The 19,216-nt window shown below is 40.4% G+C and overlaps 1 protein-coding gene across 1 annotated transcript; it reads left to right on the forward strand.

The window, feature by feature from the left end:
• Positions 1–1,184: 1,184 nt before the first annotated feature.
• Positions 1,185–16,844, forward strand: LOC306785795 (high-affinity choline transporter 1-like; the record flags this gene model as incomplete). Its single annotated transcript, XM_079280293.1, has 8 exons — positions 1,185–1,368; positions 2,934–3,050; positions 4,452–4,607; positions 4,684–4,832; positions 5,344–5,487; positions 14,009–14,162; positions 15,036–15,253; positions 15,533–16,844. 8 exons carry the CDS (start codon positions 1,185–1,187, stop codon positions 16,088–16,090), a joined length of 1,680 nt encoding a protein of 559 aa, XP_079136419.1. The 3' UTR covers positions 16,091–16,844.
• Between the last annotated feature and the right edge of the window lie 2,372 nt (positions 16,845–19,216).

The raw sequence follows: 19,216 nt of genomic DNA on the forward strand, positions 1-19,216 counted from the left end.
TGACAGCTATCACACCAGCCTAAACTTAACCAAAGCCAACGGACAAACCAGACTTAACAAATGTGACGAGTAAGCACATTCTAGAGCAGGGGTCTCAAACTCATTTTCACTCCGGGCCAGTTGAGTAGGGTTGAGTATGTCAAGCAGTCAAAATTGCAGATCACGGGTGGTAAAATGATACAGTGGTTACCACTGCTGCCTCACATTAAGTGGGTTCTGCATGTTCTCTGTGTGGGTTACTTAAAAACTCAACAGACTCAAGTTTATGGCAAATGTTGGCAGCTGTACTTTCTCCCTCATTTCAGCCATGTGAACAGGATATAGCCCACCTACAGACAGTGCACGTCAAAGAACAGACTTGCTGCCAAAACCAGTTGGACTCCCACATGACGTCTTTCTTTCCTCCAATTTGAATACTTAAACATTGCAGCCACTGACAAGCACCTTGGAAGAGTGTTGTCGTCTCACACTCAGGACACGAACACGGTAAATATAAACCATGCTGTCAAAATATAATTAATTTGTACAGTTACCTCTTAAGATGACACTGGTTATAACGTAGTTATTTGGCTTTGTATGCTGTTTTTAATTCTTAAATGTGCATGGTATGAGCCAAGTGATAAGACTAATGTAATATTAGAACTCAACTAAACCCTATTTGGACAGGATACATTTCCATCTGGGAGGTGGGGTGATTTAAACACCTGGTCTGTGATACTTCTCTTGAGTTGACACTTGATCACTTGGAAAGTTTTGTGGAATTGATGGCAATCGACTTGCACAACAAGGTATCTCCAAACCAGCCCTTCTTAAGTTCATTGGTACCTCTGAACTGTCTTGTGTCAACAGCTCTCGGGTTGAGATCAAAACTCTGCAGCGGTCAATTCAAACAGTGGCCCTTCTTAATGTAATCCTGCTTTTTGGATACTTGGCTTGTTGCAGCACCGAACTTCTATCAGACCTCAGGTAACAGTCTACAACCTGGTATTTTTATGTGAAAAAAAGAGTTTTTAAATTATTATTATTATTATTATTTTTAATCAGATTTTGTTCGTAACATAACTTCGTGTTTTACTTATTAGGGGAAATAAGACCACAATTTATTTTGTTTTCTCGTTCATCTTAAAGACTTTATTTTTCCCTGTCAAACAGTTATACTGTTTGCAGCAGTCTTCAGGTTCAGCATGGCTGTCAATATTCCCGGACTGATAGCAATGGTGTTCTTCTACCTGCTGGTTCTCGGAGTCGGCATCTGGGCTTCTATCAAGTCCAAAAAGGAGGAGAACAAAAGTGCGGCTGACAAACTGGAGATGGCTCTGTTGGGAAACCGAAGCATTAAAAAGGTGGTGGGGATCTTCACAATGACAGGTACAGCGTTACATTGTAGATAGGTAGAGGAGGTGGCACTTTAACTGGATTTTGTCCAACCTTTACAGCTTGCAAGCGGTTTTGCAAATTCCTTTCACTGGAAATTAGCTAACGCCTGCTTAAACATGTGTGAATGCATTCCAACTTGCCATCACGTTTTCTACCACAACATAAATGGGAAAATAATTTGGTATTATATCAACGGGAATTGTAGAAGACGGGGTTGGTGACGAACTGAATTATCTACAGCACATGTGTCAAACTCAAGGCCCGCGGGCCGAATCCAGCCCGCCACGTCATTTTATGTGGCCCGCGAATCCGCCAGCAAAAAAAAAAAAAAGAATTCTTTTTTTTTTGGAAAAATAATTAAAAGTTAGACTTGAAAATAAAAGTATCCCCATGGTCGAAATTATGAGATAGAAAGTTGAAATTATGAGATAGCATGTTGTCTGTGTACCGACATTAAAACTATCACAACAGGTGGACAGGAGAGGCAACAGCCCGAAAAGCGGTTTTCCAACAATTGAAAAAGATCGACAAATAATCACAAAATGTCCACGAAGAGAAAAATTGATGGAGAGGGAAGAAAATGTAATGAAAGATGGGAAAGCGAATACATGTTTGTGCTTCAAGGAGAACAACGGGTCTGTCTTCTGTGTTATGAGGCGTGTCGGTGATGAAGGATACAATTCACGTTGGCATTTTGACACCAAACACGGAGCTAAATTTAGCCTCCAAGAAAAACATCAAATTGTCCAAGAATTAAAAGGCAGACTGCAATCACAGCAGAATATATTTACACAGCTACAGCCCAGTGCATGCTAAAGGTATGTGAGCAGAGCTCCGACCAGATACAGACTTTTACAAATGTCAGTTTGTGAAGAAACACCATCGCAGACCGAGTTCATGAACTAGCAGCAATCTAACAACACAGCTAGCTAAGAGACGAGCAGGTACTTGTGTTTCTAATGAACTGTTGATGAAAGCACAGACAACACGGATACAGAGCATCTATCCGTGTTCATCAGACCTGACTCTCAGTGAGCAGCTCTTGGATGAAGCTGCCATGCACAGGACGACGACAGGGAGGAACATGAGTGATGCAGAGAGGTGACACAAACAGCTTTGAACAAAGTTAATGTCATAACTTGTTTGATATTTGTCTTTCTTATTTTCTTTAATAGTTTGATCTTTGATAGAGTAATGTGGGTTTCTTAACCCTAAATTAAAATGATTTATGTTATAATAACAGAAATGTGTTTAAATATCATTTTTCATTGATATAACTGCATGTACAATATTTTTACACTTGAATAAACAATAATCAAATGCAGAGAGTTTTTTAACAATATGTTAGGGAGAAGTTAGTTATACAGTCTTACAGTTACAACCGGCCCTTTGAGGGCGACCGTGATGCTGATGTGGCCCAGAGTGGAAATGAGTTTGACACCCCTGATCTACAGCATCAGAAAACAAGATTTGTTTTTGTATGCATGTACTTTTCTCTATACTGGTTTCTCCTGTGAACTAATTTCTGTGTTTGTATGCGTCTGTCCATCCTGTAGCCACATGGCTTGGAGGCTGCTTCATCATGGGCCTAACTGAGATGCTATACACCCCCTCTATGGGACTAATGTCGGCGGTAAACTACATAGCAGCTTGTTGTTTTACCTTTATTTTGGGTAAGTATTAAAGAATTACAATCAAGAGAAGTTTGATCATGTTTGCATATTTCATGCAACAAAAACACGAAATGAGAGAGAGAAAGAAAGGCAGAAAGGGGATAAAGCACATAACATAACAGGCCCACAGAGGCCTTCTCTGGATGAATTAGTTGACTTCATCTTGTCTGCTGCTTCAAGAATTTTGAAATTTTGTCAGACCTCAATAATGAAATGAAATTATAATCATATATATATATCGTAAATTACAGGTGTTTGTGAGATTCATTGATCTTATAATTATCATTGTACAGCCATTTATTTTGTAATGACTGTATGTATCCGGAGAAAAAGTATTTTAGGGCCCGTGTGCATCATGTGATCCTGTGGGCTTGGTTTGGGTGTATTAAGAGAGCTGGACACAGCACTGCCACAGAAATAAGTAGAACCAGCATTGCTTCAGGATACTTTTAAAGGAAAGAACCAGGGTTAATAGACCAACAGGGATAGCTGAGTGAGCATGACTTCCTCTGTAAGTAAGGTTAGCCTAGTTAGCAAGGCTGAAGGTAACCAAAGAAGGTAACCTTCTACTGCCTGTCACATTGTGCCCTGAGTCCCACATAGCTTCACTTGACTTGAGACTTGAGACCATGTTTGATGAAGTCTGCCTGATCTGCCACTTAATGAAAGCAGGTGTGAATGCAAGGCTGATGATCAGATGTTCATGTAATGTTCAAATAGATCAGATGTTCATATAACATATCCAGACGACGCTCTGCATGTGAATACCAGGGAGGTAGGGGTGTAACGGTTCACAAAATTCACGGTTCGGTTGACTACGATACAGTGGAGCCACGGTTCGGTACGTTTCGGTACAGTAGAAAACTATAAATGCCAGAGAAATGTACTTGATTTTAAAATATATGTATTCATTACAACTAACAACATGAAGTTATTCTTTGACTTTGAACAATGATGGAACTATACCTGAGTGACGCATCTTCTGAGGTGTCTTCTGAGCAATACATAAGCATAAAAAACAAAAACTGCTCCTTAATGTTATGTAGTATTGTTACTTACATCTTCTCCATCATCATTTTAGTATGAACAATGATGGAACTAAACCTGAGTGAATGTGGTTCTTCATCAATAAAGGTTTGAACGTGGCTCTTCATCAATAAAGGTTTGAACGTGGCTCTTCATCAATAAAGTAAAAAAAAAATAAAATAAAGTTTTTATTTTATTCAAACGTATTGTTCGGTTCGTCATGCGTACCGACCCGTGAGCCTCGTACCGAACGGTTCAATACGAATACGCGTATTGTTACACCCCTACAGGGAGGTGATGTGTGTTTTTGCTGTTTTTCTTTTGACTGTCTGCATCTTGCATTTGATAAATCTATCCGTCTGTTTTAATATTCAGGTGGCCTTGTGTTCATCAAGCCAATGAGAGACAACAAATATGTGACCATGTTGGACCCTTTCCAGATCAAGTATGGAAAAGCATTCACAGCCATTCAGGCACTGGGTGCACTTTTCTGCGATATTTTGTGGTTGGCTGGAACACTAATCAGCTTAGGTACGGTATACAAGCACTTTACCTACAACGTCTTTATAGTTTCTATTTTGACAACAGGTGCATGTGTGTGTTTCAGGTGCCACCATGAATGTGATTTTGGATTTGCCCTACTCTGTGAGCATCTGGATCTCTACTGCTGTGGTGATTGTCTACACACTGCTGGGCGGCCTCTACTCTGTGGCATACACAGACATCATACAGGTCATCCTCATTTTCATCACCATGGTGAGGATACTATACTTTTATGCGATACGTTTTAGGAAAACAGGAAACAACAGTCTCTTGACTGTGTTTGGAACAACCTGTGACTAATCATACTTCATTCGTGCAGATAAAATTGTGACGAGAACAAAGTGTTCTATTGAAATCCGATACAGTAGTTGTGCAATTAATGAATGGTCCTACAGTGTGTGGTGATCTAGTTGGTTGATTCATGTTGTTCTTTAATGATGCTGACAACATATTCTAATAAAAAACAATTCTGTCCTCAAAAATGATTTATTGTTACATTATGAGCTTTGCCAGGGTATTTTCTGGGCTTGTTGTACTTGATTGCATTGGAATGCAGGTGCACCTATTATACGAATATTAAAAGGTTTGCTTTGTCTTCAGGAATTTGTTTCTCATATTGAAATGTACACACACACACATTTTCTGTAGCTTATCTTGCCTTATTTAGCTGTTTAAATGATTTATTTTTGCTTTAGTTGCTGTCATGTGTTCTTTGTCTTTGCAGAGTGTCTGTTTACCGTTTGTCCTGATAAACCCCAACCATGTGGACATTACTCAGACGGCCCTGAACAACACTTTCCAGGCGCCCTGGATTGGTAAACTGGAGAGGAAGTTTGCTTGGACCTCTATCGATACCTTCTTATACACTGTAAGACATTTCAAGTCAGTTAAACTTGCAAACAAAAGTTCACCTGCTGCCTTGAAAATGTGAGTTAACTTGAAGACTGCTTTTGATTCAACTCAGAAATTAAAGTTAATCAAGTTGATTTAACTGCAATGTTCTAGTTGTCTCAACATTACTGTTAACATTACTGAACTTTTTTTCACTTGTTGTTTGAACTTGATACAGCGAGTTAAAACAAAGAATTGTTTTACATTATCAGGTCAAGAAAACTTTCCTTACCTAGTGAAACCAACACGCATTTCTGCATTATTGTAGCTCACAGTTTCAAGTTAAAATAACTTAACCATGTGTATACAACTTGCCATTTCAAGTTAAGAGGATTTAAATTATGAATTGGTTTCAACTTACATATAAAAGTTAACTGCAAGTTTGCTTTGTCAGAAAATAAAAAAAATTAAATCACCCATAATTCTTACTTCTGATTTAAAAATATAGCATTTATTTGATGAAAAGATACACAAGCTTGAACATTGTGTTTAAGTACATCTCACACATGCCGACACTAAATAGCTGTGTTTAAAACAATGTTACCACATACAAGTGGAGGCAATCTGAGAGAATGGGGTTGTGGACAGACAGACAGAAGGTGGTGTTGTGGACAGACTGAGAGAAGGTGGGGTTGTGGAGAGACAGACAGAAGGTGGGGTTGTGGACATTTTATGGACCTCTTTTAACTATCTCACATTTGTCACTATACAACTGTGAGATAATTAAAATAGGTTCATAAAATCATCCACAAAAATGTTGCATACTACCTTAAACAGGCCATAACATCAATACAGTCATGTTCAACACATAATATTAACATATAACTTATGTTGACAACTAGTAGTGTTGAGGTAAGGTACTATGAGGCAAAATGTGAGATAATGAATAGTTTCATAAAATCTCAATATAAACAAGAACATTGTAAACACAGAAAAAGGGCATGACTTAATCGCATACTTTGAGAAAGGGGGAATGAGAGAAGAGATGCAGAGGTAAAATGTTGGATACTGGGAACTTTATAAAACAATTCTTAAGATTTTTTTTGTGTTTTCATTATAACAGTTAGTGTATCGCGAAAGTTTTTTTAATGTTTAAACAACCAACCTACAGTTCAGAACAGTCTGTAAGGTTTTTCACTTTTACATTTTTCAACAAAACTTCACTTGCTTTGTCTATACCCAATATGCAACTCCTGTTAAACCATGAACAGTGTTTGTATGAACAACAAAGTTAGAGTCCAGAATAACAGCCTCCTCCAAGCAGGGACTTCAGATGTGCCTTCATTTGTTTACTTGCGATATCTGAGCAGTTTGTTTCTGAGCCCATGGACTCTTGCTGAGCATTGGTCCGGTTTAATGTTCATAATGACCCTCTGAAGGAACTAGATTGCGGCCATTAATGGCCTCTCCATTTTGAAGAGTGGGTTCAGCCACAGGTACAGAATCATAAGGTGATGCCTCAGTATCAGAAACAGAATCCTCTTCTATTGCATTTGTAAGCGTATGATGTACAAAAAGCTCTGGTCTTAAACTATTTAGGGTGGAAAACTTATGATTGCGACTTCTATGAGCAGTAAATGTTGACAGTACACTAGACTTAAATAAGCTACCTGCAAATGGACACTTAACAGTTTCCCTGTTCCTCAAATGAGTCTTCAGATGAGCAAAAGATGTGTTAATGTTACTTGGCTCTGAGAATGTACACAAATCGCAGGACAACTTATTCACAATTGTATGACCTTCTTTCAGATGTTCCTTAAAATGTATTTTAAGTTCAGCTTGGTTTTGAAATGTCTTCAAACATTCATCATAAATACAGACAAGGCCTAAACACCTACGATGATGTCCATGATGCTGTTTATAATGCTGGATTATTTTTCCTTGTCCATTGGAGGAGAATGCACAAAACTTACATTTCCACGTCATGAACTGGACATTGTTGATATCTGGAAACAGAAAAAAAATAAATGAATTGCATGTTTCGTGAAAAAAGCAAATATATGTATTCAACACAAATACAACATTTATTTCCTTTATGATTAAATTATCAATCTTTACAATTTCAAAATACTTAAAACAAAAACAGGGATCAAGTGATTTTGAAGCAAACATCCTCGAGATTAGAAAAAAAGGATAAACCGATTCATACATCTAATTTTCAAATACACTTATTCAGTTTATTGAGTTAGCTAAATCGTGTGCAGTATAATAATAGCCCTGCAAGAGTTTCAAACTTGATGATGGTTAAAATATTCAGTTTTAGCTTTGTTATAAGTGAGACAATAGATTGTGATGTTGAAATGTATTACATTTACTTGTCGAGAGTACGAGAACCGCCTCTCAATATAATCCAATTCAACAGCGCAAGTCTCAGGAATGAGTAAAGGAAGTCTCTGAAACCCTCCAACCTGTCAAAGATTACTAGAATAATACGTATATAATTTATTGTTGAATTGTTAATATCAACTTGTTTGTAGAACATTTAGTGCCAGGCCCTAACCTGCATAATATATCTCATTATGTATGTCAAGTCTAAACATTACAAAAACAAACTACATAAAGTTGTACTTTTCAACAGTTAACATTAAACTGGTGTTGGGAACGTAGAGGGGCGTGTTTGGGTTATCAGCATTTTAGAAACTGAATTCTTGACATCAATAGAATTATTAATGTAAGTAACAATTATTAATGATTATTAATAACAACGGGGCACCACCCTGTAAACATGGACTAATAACCAAACGATAAACTAAGTCTCATAATTAGTGGCCACTCGTAATGTCAATAGTCGGGTGCGACTACACATTCGAAGTGACAGTGAAGGGTTAAGTTCGTACACAAGACTACTACATACAGATCTTATTACACAAATATGCACAAGTAATCACAAACGACTGCTCTTTAAAATATAACAGAATTTATTAAATCGAAATAATAAGTGATCAGCTCAATTAATATCACAACCAACAACGCTATCATACAATTGTATGTGCCTAATATCTAAACAAATGAATAAAATGGGTGATGATGTATGACAAGTATGTGTGTGTGTGTGTGTGGGTCTGTGTGTGGAAAGGAAGGTGGGTCTTAAAGCTATCGCTGAAGACTACAAAGATGGCGGCGTCGAGTGACGCAGACAAACAGGGAGGGGCCTTAAAGCGTTATAGCTAAAACCTACCACCAGATGACGGAGTCGAGTGACTTAGACCAGTGATTCATAACCATTGGGCCGCGAGCGCCACCTAGAGGGCCGCGAAAGACTTTCAGTTTTGCACCTGTGGGCCGCGAGGGCCGCGGGACCGCATAGGTTATCAATTGAAGACACCAGAGATATTACTGTTATCCATGAGACGCTCAGTTACAATATAGCTTCCCACCACCTGGTGGCGGTAATGTGTCAGTCAGTTGTTTAACAAGCTGCAATAAGCAGAAGAAGACACTCAGCTAGCCGCTAGCCTGTAGCGAACGTTATGGATAAGTTATTAAAAAGAAAAAATGAAGACGACAGTGGTGCCATACCCCCCAAAAGTCTAAATGTGTGCGCAAGTACAACCCTGACTTTCTTAAGTACGGCTTTGTGAACGGAGGCAACGAGGCAGAGCCGAGTGCTCAGTGTGTGGAATGTGAGCTAATGCTATCAAACGAAGCTCTGAAGCCTTCAAAAATAAAGCGACACCAAGCGACGAAACATCCAACGCTCTTGGGAAAGTCTGTTGGGCTTATTGTTGCGTATGCAGGTTTACATACACATGATAATAAATGTCTTTGTGATGATCATTGTATCATCTCATTTATTTAACAAGGGTTTTGCCTGTTCAACGGCGGCATCCTCGATCCCCTCCCCTTCCGTTCCTACGGCTTGTTTGCGCAAATACGTCACAAAACATGTCCGTGTTTGGTATCCCAGCATGCCCAAAATTTCTTATGGTTTCTCCACAAAAGGAGCCCACACACACACTGTCCAAAGTCGCCATAACCGCTGCAAGTTGTATCTTGCAGCATTTCGACGGAAAAAGACACATTACAGACCCGACAACGTGCTAGCGGATGTTACCATGGAGCTACTGCCTTCAGAAAACGCTAGTACTTATAGTACAAACCTTATCCTCCTCATCCATAAGCCGTCAACCAACGTTTGCGTAACTGAGCTATTCTCATTCTCGGTCGTGCTCTCGGTCGCAGCCATTAAGCACAGCAAGTCCGCTACTCACACACCATGTCTTCGACCATATATACATAGTTTTTGCAATTTGCAAAGGCTAAAAATAAAAGGAAAATAATATAATATCAAAATATAAATGGAGAAACACCTTTAGTGTGTCAGAATATCATGTGGTTACCATGTGTCCATTTGGGTTTCCAAATGTCCTTTTAGAGCTCCGCCTGGATCTCTTCATGGAAGAAACACTGTAGAATGGTCATACTTTGTCCAATCTTCTTCAAATTTGAGGCAGTTGTTCACTGATAGTGTAGTTACAGCCCTATACTGTCCTTTACCTGTACAGATACAGCCACCGGCAGTTATTTATACTGAAAGATACTTTTTTATTTTATGCGGACAAAAATCTTAAATTTTTACTGACTCCAAAGGCCCACTGCTCTGTTTCTGTATGACCTACAGGTTGTCTGACACTTTTGATGCATATAGTCAGAGTGGGCCCCGGGACACTTTGTACTTGAAAAGTTGGGCCCCGAGGTCAAAAAGGTTAAGAACCCCTGACTTAGACCAAATGGCGGAGGGGGGGAAGTCAGCTATATGTGGTTGCGTGTGTCGGCGCACACGTGTGTTAGAACAATAGGTGAGAGTTTCACCCACAATCCGGAGCTCTATGTGTGTGCAAGTTACGGAAAACAAGAGGAATAAAAGGGCAGAGAGAGGAATCAGAGTTTCTGTGTGCAGTGTCGCGTCGTAGTGAAAATGAGGATCGCCGATCGTATCTCACACAAGTTGCCGTTGTCGCTTCGCGAACTGACGACACTTATGCCCGATAGTCGCGTTTCCACACTTCACTCACAGAATCGATTCAAGGAAATAGAGCAAGAACAAAAATGAAATCAAATAATCCCAAAAGCAAACAGTCAAACAGGAAACGCACAGTACGACGGGCCTCGGGGCTCCGTCGACGATTGCGCAATCTCTCAGCAAAACGAAAACAATGACTTCAACACGACACAAACACGGGAATAATAACATATAAATGAATGGCCTGAATTAAACTTAAGTTAATTTAAGCTAAACTACGCCCAGACACCGTGACTCTTACTATGAGATGCTTCGTGGCAAGGTTGTAGAGTGTTTGTCGATGAATGGTCCTTCCTCCTCCAGGAGGAAAAGAAAAGCGTGAGGCTGCTGCTGTTTCGGCGTCGCTGGTGAGCGGCTGCTGTTTCGGCGTCGCTGGTGAGCGGCTGCTGTTTCTGCCCGGCTCGCTGCAGAGAGGAGGGCCTGTGGTTTCCAACGTCGGCTGAGACACGTGTCGGTTCGTATCTCCCGGTAATGGTCGGTGAAGGAAGATTGTCTGGTCTCCCTAGTACCGTAGCGTGTACACGAAGGTGGGGAGTGGTGCGTGGGAGGAAGGATGCTTTCAGCGGACCAAGGCCTTAAACTCAGAATAGACGTGGTCGATTTCGTCCAGCGAAATGGCACGTGCGTGCTGAGATGAGTGGGGGTTGAGGTCGATCGGGTCCTCTGGTGATTCTTCTTAGAGACTAGACGGAAGTCCAGAGCGAAGAGAGCGATTTTGGGCTGCGTTGCCGCTTATAAGCGGGTCTCTGCGCACAGCGGGAGATGGCTTGTCGGCCAATGAAAGGTCCACCTCCGTGGTGGACCGAAGGTGGAGGTGTGGTCATCTCCAGGGGGCAAGGATCAGACCCCAGGTCATTTGTGAGGAGGGGAGGCCCATGTGAGGGACTCAACCAGCCAGGAGGTGGCGCCAGAACCCCAACACTGGCTAACAGCACTATGGCCTCACTGATCCTGTCTGCTGATGTGGAGACACACTGCTGGTAATAGGAGGGGCTGGTTGTAACAAAATGTCAACTGTTTGGAGACCCTTCACTGAACAAGGCTCAACTATTTGCGTTTAACCTACAATTGGCTTTCGACGTAGTTAATTCAACCATTTGCCAGCTCCGTTTGTCTGTGTAAACATACCAGTGATGAAGCGAGTTGACTGCAGAGGGAGCGGTCAAATACACGTGTCTGAATAATTCATATCGTCTCTACTGGAGGATTTGTTGTCATTTTAAATTAATGTTTTTACTCTACGACAGGAGTAAACTACAACTAAAAGTCCATCTCTTCATCTCTGTGCCGTTTCTACTCTGCTGTCCGCGGAGTTCAGCATACTCTCGTACAAACATGCACGTGCGCACACACACACAGCAGAGAGAGAGAGAGAGGGGGGGGGGGGGATCAAAATGTCCGCTTTCCAGTCTTTGCTCTGAATGCAGTTGCGTTCCTAATGAGCGGCATGCTCCGCATTAATATAACGTTAAGTAACGTTACTGGCATTAAAATATAATATAACGAGGAGCAAAGCATAGGCAGTGACTCAGCCATTCAATGTGAATCCAGCAGGCATGAGCTAATTTAAGACAGTAACGTTAGTGGAGGCTAGCAAACTTGCTGACTAATGTTAGCTAGCTAGCTAGCTCGTTTTTCACTTGGGGGGGATGGAGGTGTTCAGCGAAAAACTTCAGTGGCACATATAATAATGAATAAAAAATAATATTGCGGTCACATTAAGAATTAACCAATAGTTTATACTTCTACATTAAATATGTTTTATTAAAAGCACTACAGATTAAATAGGTCCACCATTTATCATTTTAAAAGTTCGCGGGCAAAACAGACCGGGGAAACTGTTAAACTAACGGAGTTGTACCTCAAACCGGACAGTTTTTAGCAAATGTTTCAATACAATTCACTTACAATGTTGATAAAAATGATCGTGTAATGTTTTCAGTTGATTTAATGGTGTTAAACTGAAGTTAAACTTCGTACCTTTCAAGAAAAATATTGTTGTAATTATTACAGTTAGCTTTGCCTTTACCAGAGTCGTTAAAACGATGCTAACATTGATATGTATGAATTAATATTATTTACGTTTGGTTGGCGATCGCCGAAGAAAATGACAGCGTAATGACCGGAAAGGGCGTCACGACGGAATCGTTCGAGACAGGCCAATAGCAGCTAGCGCCGACCGAGGCAGGCCATCGTTACGTTAGCTAAACATCAAGACCACACATTTAGCCTTTAAAAAGCCCGACCTACACAACTGTGTTACATTACGAACGTTACACATGATATTAATTAGGAAAAATACTCAAAGTCATAATTTAAACTCACCTCTGTGTGCTGAAGCCCAGCGAAAAAAATCCTCACTGCGCTCTGTTCTGTCCGCTCTTCTTGTTGCAGGCAGAAAGTAACGTACTCTTCCTCCGCCTCGAGTCATTAGCCGTTGTCAGGTATATAGTGCCCCTCCGCCGGTAGCAAGAGTCCTTTCTTGTTTACCACAAAATGCCGATATTTTTATTGGAATTTAAGTATATGACTTATCTGCAGTGTTTAACCAGTAGATTATGTAAAAGCTTCAACCTGGCCATGGTTTAAAAAAGAAAGTTTCCCTAAAACTCAAACATTGCAGCAAATGTTTTTTTTCATCCCCCACTCCCGCCTTCTGTCTCTTTTTTTTTTTTACTGATAACTTAAAATCACAAGTTCAATCAAAACTTCAAAATCTCAAAAAGTCAACACAATGAATTACTGTAAGTTTACCTTTCAAGAACTTGAACAGCTGAGTTCAAAATGTAAAATGTGTCAGAGCTCTTTGAGTTAAAGAGAAGAAGTAAGTGGACATAACTAAACAGGGCTGTGCTGTTTTACAGTGTATCTGGTGAGCTCAAGACATTTGAGGATGGTTTGCTCCAGTGTAAATAGATCAGCCTCCATATAATGGTGTAGCTGGTTACATACAATAAATGGCTATATTGATTTGTATAATGTTGGCATAACAGTTTCATAGGTTTTTCAGGAAAACTCACAGGAATATGATTCAAATTGTATCCTCGTCATTTGATTAAAATGGTCACTTTCAAGTTGCAGTCAATGTAAAGCATGGAAGGTTTACTGTAAATGTCCCACTATGGTCTAAGTGTTTCTTCAGACCATCTCCACCCTGAAAAACAACATTCAGTGAACTTGTTGTGAAAAAAACCACGACATAGTTCTAGATTGGTTGATTGGGAGTCCTGCTTCGGTCCAGTTTTGGGGACTGATGCACCTGGATTGATAAAAGGACATTGGTAGATGTTATTTTCATTTCTTCTTTCTCCTGTTTATTGAACCCACAGCCCACCTAGATTTGATCAATTTCTAACCATACCCATGCACGCACATTAAGAAATCCACCTAAATGTGATGTGTGATTGACGATCTCAACTCTCACAGATTCAACAGGACAATTCAATAACAATTAATATGACTGTATTACTTCCAGTCACTGGGAAGCCTGGGAATCCAAGCCTTCCACCAGAGGATCTTGTCTGCTACTTCCACATCGGCGGCTCGGGCCACATGCTTTGTTGGGGCTTTCGCTGTTATCATATTTGGAATACCTCCTATACTGATCGGGGCAGTGGCTGCTTCCACAGGTAATAAGAGCTTCTAAAGACATAAACTGATTTTTATTGAAAACATGCAAAGATGGTAACTAAAGTATAAGTACATATGTGTGTGACTGCATTAAACCAAATCCCCCAGAAGCTATTACATTTAATGCTGTGCTTCTCAACGTTTGAGTAAGAATCCTGAGCATAGTCAATTGAAGATTGCATAGATTTGATCAGAGGAGATGTTTGAGACAAAACAATTAACAGTTTAAGAACTGCTGAGACATTTGAGTTCCCAAAGGTAGCTGAAACGAGTAACTGTGTGTTAAGACAGAATAGGAAGTCATTTAAATCAGCAGAGACAAGTGAATGGAGAAAAGATAATTGTTCAGTATAACAGATGATGTGTGAGTTGTGTGAGATGATGAGTCTTGATTGACAGCCCCGAACAATGACAGCATGGAGATAAGAGTGAGCATGTCTGAACTGTATGAGAAATAAACGACAGGCCTAAGCATGCTAAAGGGAAGTCTTCCTGACTGGACTTAGTCTAGCGTTTCATTTGGCGGACAACATTGTATACAAAGTTAATGGAAAGACAGGATTAGGTGCAAATTCGCCCTGGCTAATTGCACAATTGCAAATTGAAGCACATACTTGAAAATTGCAAAGTTTGAGCAGTCAATTTGTGCGAATTCCGAGGCTTTGTGAATCTGCTTCATTAATGCACAGAGATTAGTGGAAGAGGGAGAGAGACATGGAGACAAATGGGAGAAGGAAGCGGAGCTCCTGGTGAGATCATTTAGAGGCTGAACGGAACTCAAACACAAAAATGGTCAAGCTGTTAAATTCCTGTGAACATATCAGAAATATGCTTCATTCTCTCTTTGTTTATCATATCTGTCGACACGCCAGACTGGAACCTCACTTCTTATGGTTCTCCGTCTCCGTTGGAACGTGGGGAGGGAGCTATGATCCTGCCTATCGCCCTGAACTACCTCACCCCAACCTTCGTCGCTATCACCGGCACCGGAGCCATTTCTGCCGCTGCTATGTCATCAGCCGACTCTGCTTTGCTCTCCGCAGCCTCGATTTTCACTTGCAACATCTACAAGACTATCCTGAGGCCTCAGGTGTGAACAACTAAGAATGTTTCTTAAATTGCTACATCTCAAAAAAAGAGGAGGCACTCCTTCCTTTTCCCTTTTCAAAGATTTGAAAGACTTGAATGAGAAACTGAAAAGAGTTAGAAGCAACTGCAAGTGACATAAAAGTAATGAATGGGCATTATGGAGAAAAGAGGCAGTAGATAAAGTAGAAGGGTAGAATGAGAAAAGATTGAGAGAATGTGAAACCTTAGCTCCGTTACTTCTCTGAAACAAATTTGTCTCTACTATTTCCTTTCTATTCAGGCATCACAGACAGAAATCCAGTGGGTGATCCGTGCTACTGTGGTTGTGACAGGCTTGATCGGTGCATCACTCACCAACCATAAAAATAGTATCATGTGGATGCTGTTCCTTGCTTGTGAAGTGTGCTACATATTGATCTTCTCTCAGCTCGTCTGTGTCCTCTTCTTCAACATATCCAACTTCTACGGGGCTGTTATGGGCTGGTCGACAGGGTTGGTGTTAAGAATGCTCAGTGGAGAGCCATCACTAGGGGTAGCACCAGTCATACACTTCCCAGGATGCACTCTCGAGGATGGCATTTATGTTCAGTACTCCCCAGTGAGGACCATCGCCATGCTGTCTGCCATCGCTGCCAACTTGTTGTTCTCCTACCTGGCTTCTGTGCTTTCCAACAAAGGGTTGCTTCCTGAGAAATGGGATGTGTTCAAAGTGAAAGCCCAGCACTCAGCACAACCACCGACACCAAGCGATGACGGCAAAAGATACAATGAGGAGATGCTTGATGAAACGGAATCTCACCAAGATACATTAGAGCCAATGATTACCACCACATGTTAAAGATTGTATGTGCAGTACTTTAATGTAATAATAATTATCACTGTCACATACAAGCAGTTTCTTTTGGAGTATTCAAGCTACTGTATTTGGGTTTTTCATAAACGGGGGCTTATCCTCTGAGGATGAGGAGGACTGGAACCAAGAACTGGACCAGGGAGGATCACATTGCTTGTGATATGGATGAGGTGATGTAGCCAGACCCTGAGAGAAGGCGGGATCCATTGTCAACATTTTAATAAATTGTTTATTTGTTTTGGTTTTTGACGAGAGGTTTTCAAATGTGATAATAATGCCACTTAATCAAAAAATTCCATTTATTTAGTGTACAGCAGCATTTACACTATTATTAACAGGAAATATTTTATAAAGGAAGCCATCAATTAAATATTGACTTTTCTTTTTTTTAAATGCCTTTTGGTCGCTCTCCATGCTGTCTGACTCATTTAGCCACCGGATCATCACAATCCGGTCCCATTGCCATCCGACTACATAACAACAGTGGAGACCACAGACTCATTACTCTCCATCTTTTTTGACTCTCTGTTGGGCTGATTTATTCATATACTTTCTACACTATAGGAGCTTTAGTTTATTGTATACTATACCATACATTGCCGTAGTTCATTTGATGTTCTGTTACACTGCTATATTCTGTAAGACTGCTATGTAATTGTGTCAACATCATATACTTCATTGTATTTCTATGTGTTATGTAAATAAAATATACATTCATTCAATGTTAAACACAGCTTATACGCGGATATGTGAGTTCTAGTGCAAGAAGGTAAAATACTCTGTCTCGTCCGTGCTCGTTTAACTGCTGGACATAATACTTCTGTTACAAATAAACCTTATTGCTTGAATTGAGCTAACGCCTCCACCTAAGTCTGTTCACCTGAGTTTTCTCCTCAACATGAGTTTCATTCTCAACAGTTTTTTAATAAATATCCTGAATTCATCCAAAGTTTCAAAAGAAAATATATTTCATTCTGAACTCTTAGTGACGGTAGCAACGAGTCAGTTACTTTTAACATGGTGAATGCAGTCCATTGAAGAAATAAATTCCCCAGGTATTGCTATATTGATGTTGGCTGCTGCACCCAGCCTCTCTCTGTGTGAACCCGGCTGATCTGCACCTTGTTGTGGCTTGTCCTTTGAAGTTCTGATTGTTAACTCATGTCTATCATCTCATCACTTCACGTCTGAACACCCCATCTTGGCTGGCTTTCACCTCTGGCATGTGTGCTGGAGACTGCCAGCTCAAAGTCATGACAAAATGAAAGAGATATTTTTACTGGTAACCTTAAAAGTGCTTACATTGCTGGATTGCTGCTCCCCTATGCATCAGAGCGCAGCCTCAGGCAGGACTCTGCTGGCTGTTGTGCCGACTCAAAACTGAAGGTGAGCGGGCCTTTGCAGTCGGGGCTCCTCGGCTGTGCCCCTGCCTGAAGATCTGCGGTTTGCCGAATCAGTGAGATCTTTTAAATCCCTTAGCATTTTAATGTTTTGATTAATGCCAGCACATCTCTTATCTGTATTTTACTCCATTATTTTAACTGTCTGATGACCTCTTTTTGTTGCCTGCAGTCCCGACATGTTTTAATCCTGGTTAAACCATGTAAAGCACTTGCAACTTTATTTTGAAAAGTTATGAAGTGATGCACATTCTTGCAGGCCTAATTCGGCCAGTACAAGTATCCAACAATCTGGACATTTGTGTGACCTTTTTAGGACAGGTAAATCCTTCCTCATGAAGAATGAACATGCACAGCTTCTCACTGAAGACATCTTATTTCAAACCCAAACTCTTTGTTTTCTAGATTCAGTGTATTTGTTTGCAAACTACAATACTTGATGGTAATGTCTGTGCATTGTAGAGAAAGGATAGCCTATGTGATGTGGCAGACAGACAGCCAATGCAGTCTGAAAGAATAAGTATCACCCTATAACTTATGCTAGGAGAGTAGAACTTCAGTTCAAGGATATTCGGCATGATCTGAAATATATTATTATTTGCTTAACAAAGTAGATGTCCACTACATTTTTTTTTACATTTGATATTTTTTACTTTTATTGTATATACTGTGCATTTTTGTACTCAATATTTTTTTCATTTTTACTCTGTTACTTTGATTGCTTATCCGTATCATAATGCTGCTGTAGCGAATACATTTCACCCTGCGGGATTAATAAAGTATCTCTCTATCTATCTATCTATTCACACTCCATACCAGTTGGTGGCGGTAATGCGCCCTAACGTTGTTTGCCAACCACCATAATAAAAGAAGAAGAACAACGAAAGGACGCATGCGCAGTTTCTGTTTGAATCCGACTGGTCCGTTTCAAACTCAGACCGCGGCTGTGTTGTGTTGTTGTCCATGCAGTCAAATGCATGGACATTTATACTCAGCCAGCATGCCGTTATCTTGCCTCGCAAACAAGAATAAACAATGAGACAGAAGAAGAAAACAAGTCAAAGCAGATGTTTTCCTTTGAAGCATAGTGTCCTGTCTTTACGATACCCTGAAGGCGCTTTATGGCCTGTTTACAAATCCCTTTGTTATCAGTTTGCCCCACAATAAACCATGGAGACACCCAGCCAGATGCTTCCTTTGATGTCACTGTGACCTGGTCAAAGAGTTAAGTCACAGTATGCAGAGACGGAATAAACCTGTGAACCATCACACATCATAAATACCTAAAGTTTCTTTTGGAGTATTCAAGCTACTGTATTTGGGTTTTTCATAAATACTCTGTCTCGTCCGTGCACGTTTAACTGCTGGACATAATACTTCTGTTACAAATAAACCTTATTGCTTGAATTGAGCTAAACGCCTCGACCTAGGTCTGTTCACCTGAGTTTTCTCCTCAACATGAGTTTTATTCTCAACATGGTAGCAGAGAATGGTTTTAACGATCAGTAGGCGATAGATCTCGTGACGGACTTTGGAGTTGAAGTATTTCCACCAGGTTCGTGTGTTGCCAGTTTTTGACGGTCAGTGGAGCAGTACACGCATGAGACACAAGCCTTGCACTCACCACAGAAACACGAACACTAGGTTTGACTGAGGAAAGCTGAGGGATATATGTGTCAGTTATACTTGCAGTGTGGACATATTACAGATT

Source organism: Melanostigma gelatinosum (genome assembly GCF_949748355.1).
Source record: "Melanostigma gelatinosum genome assembly, chromosome: 12".
Classification (NCBI taxonomy): domain Eukaryota; kingdom Metazoa; phylum Chordata; class Actinopteri; order Perciformes; family Zoarcidae; genus Melanostigma; species Melanostigma gelatinosum.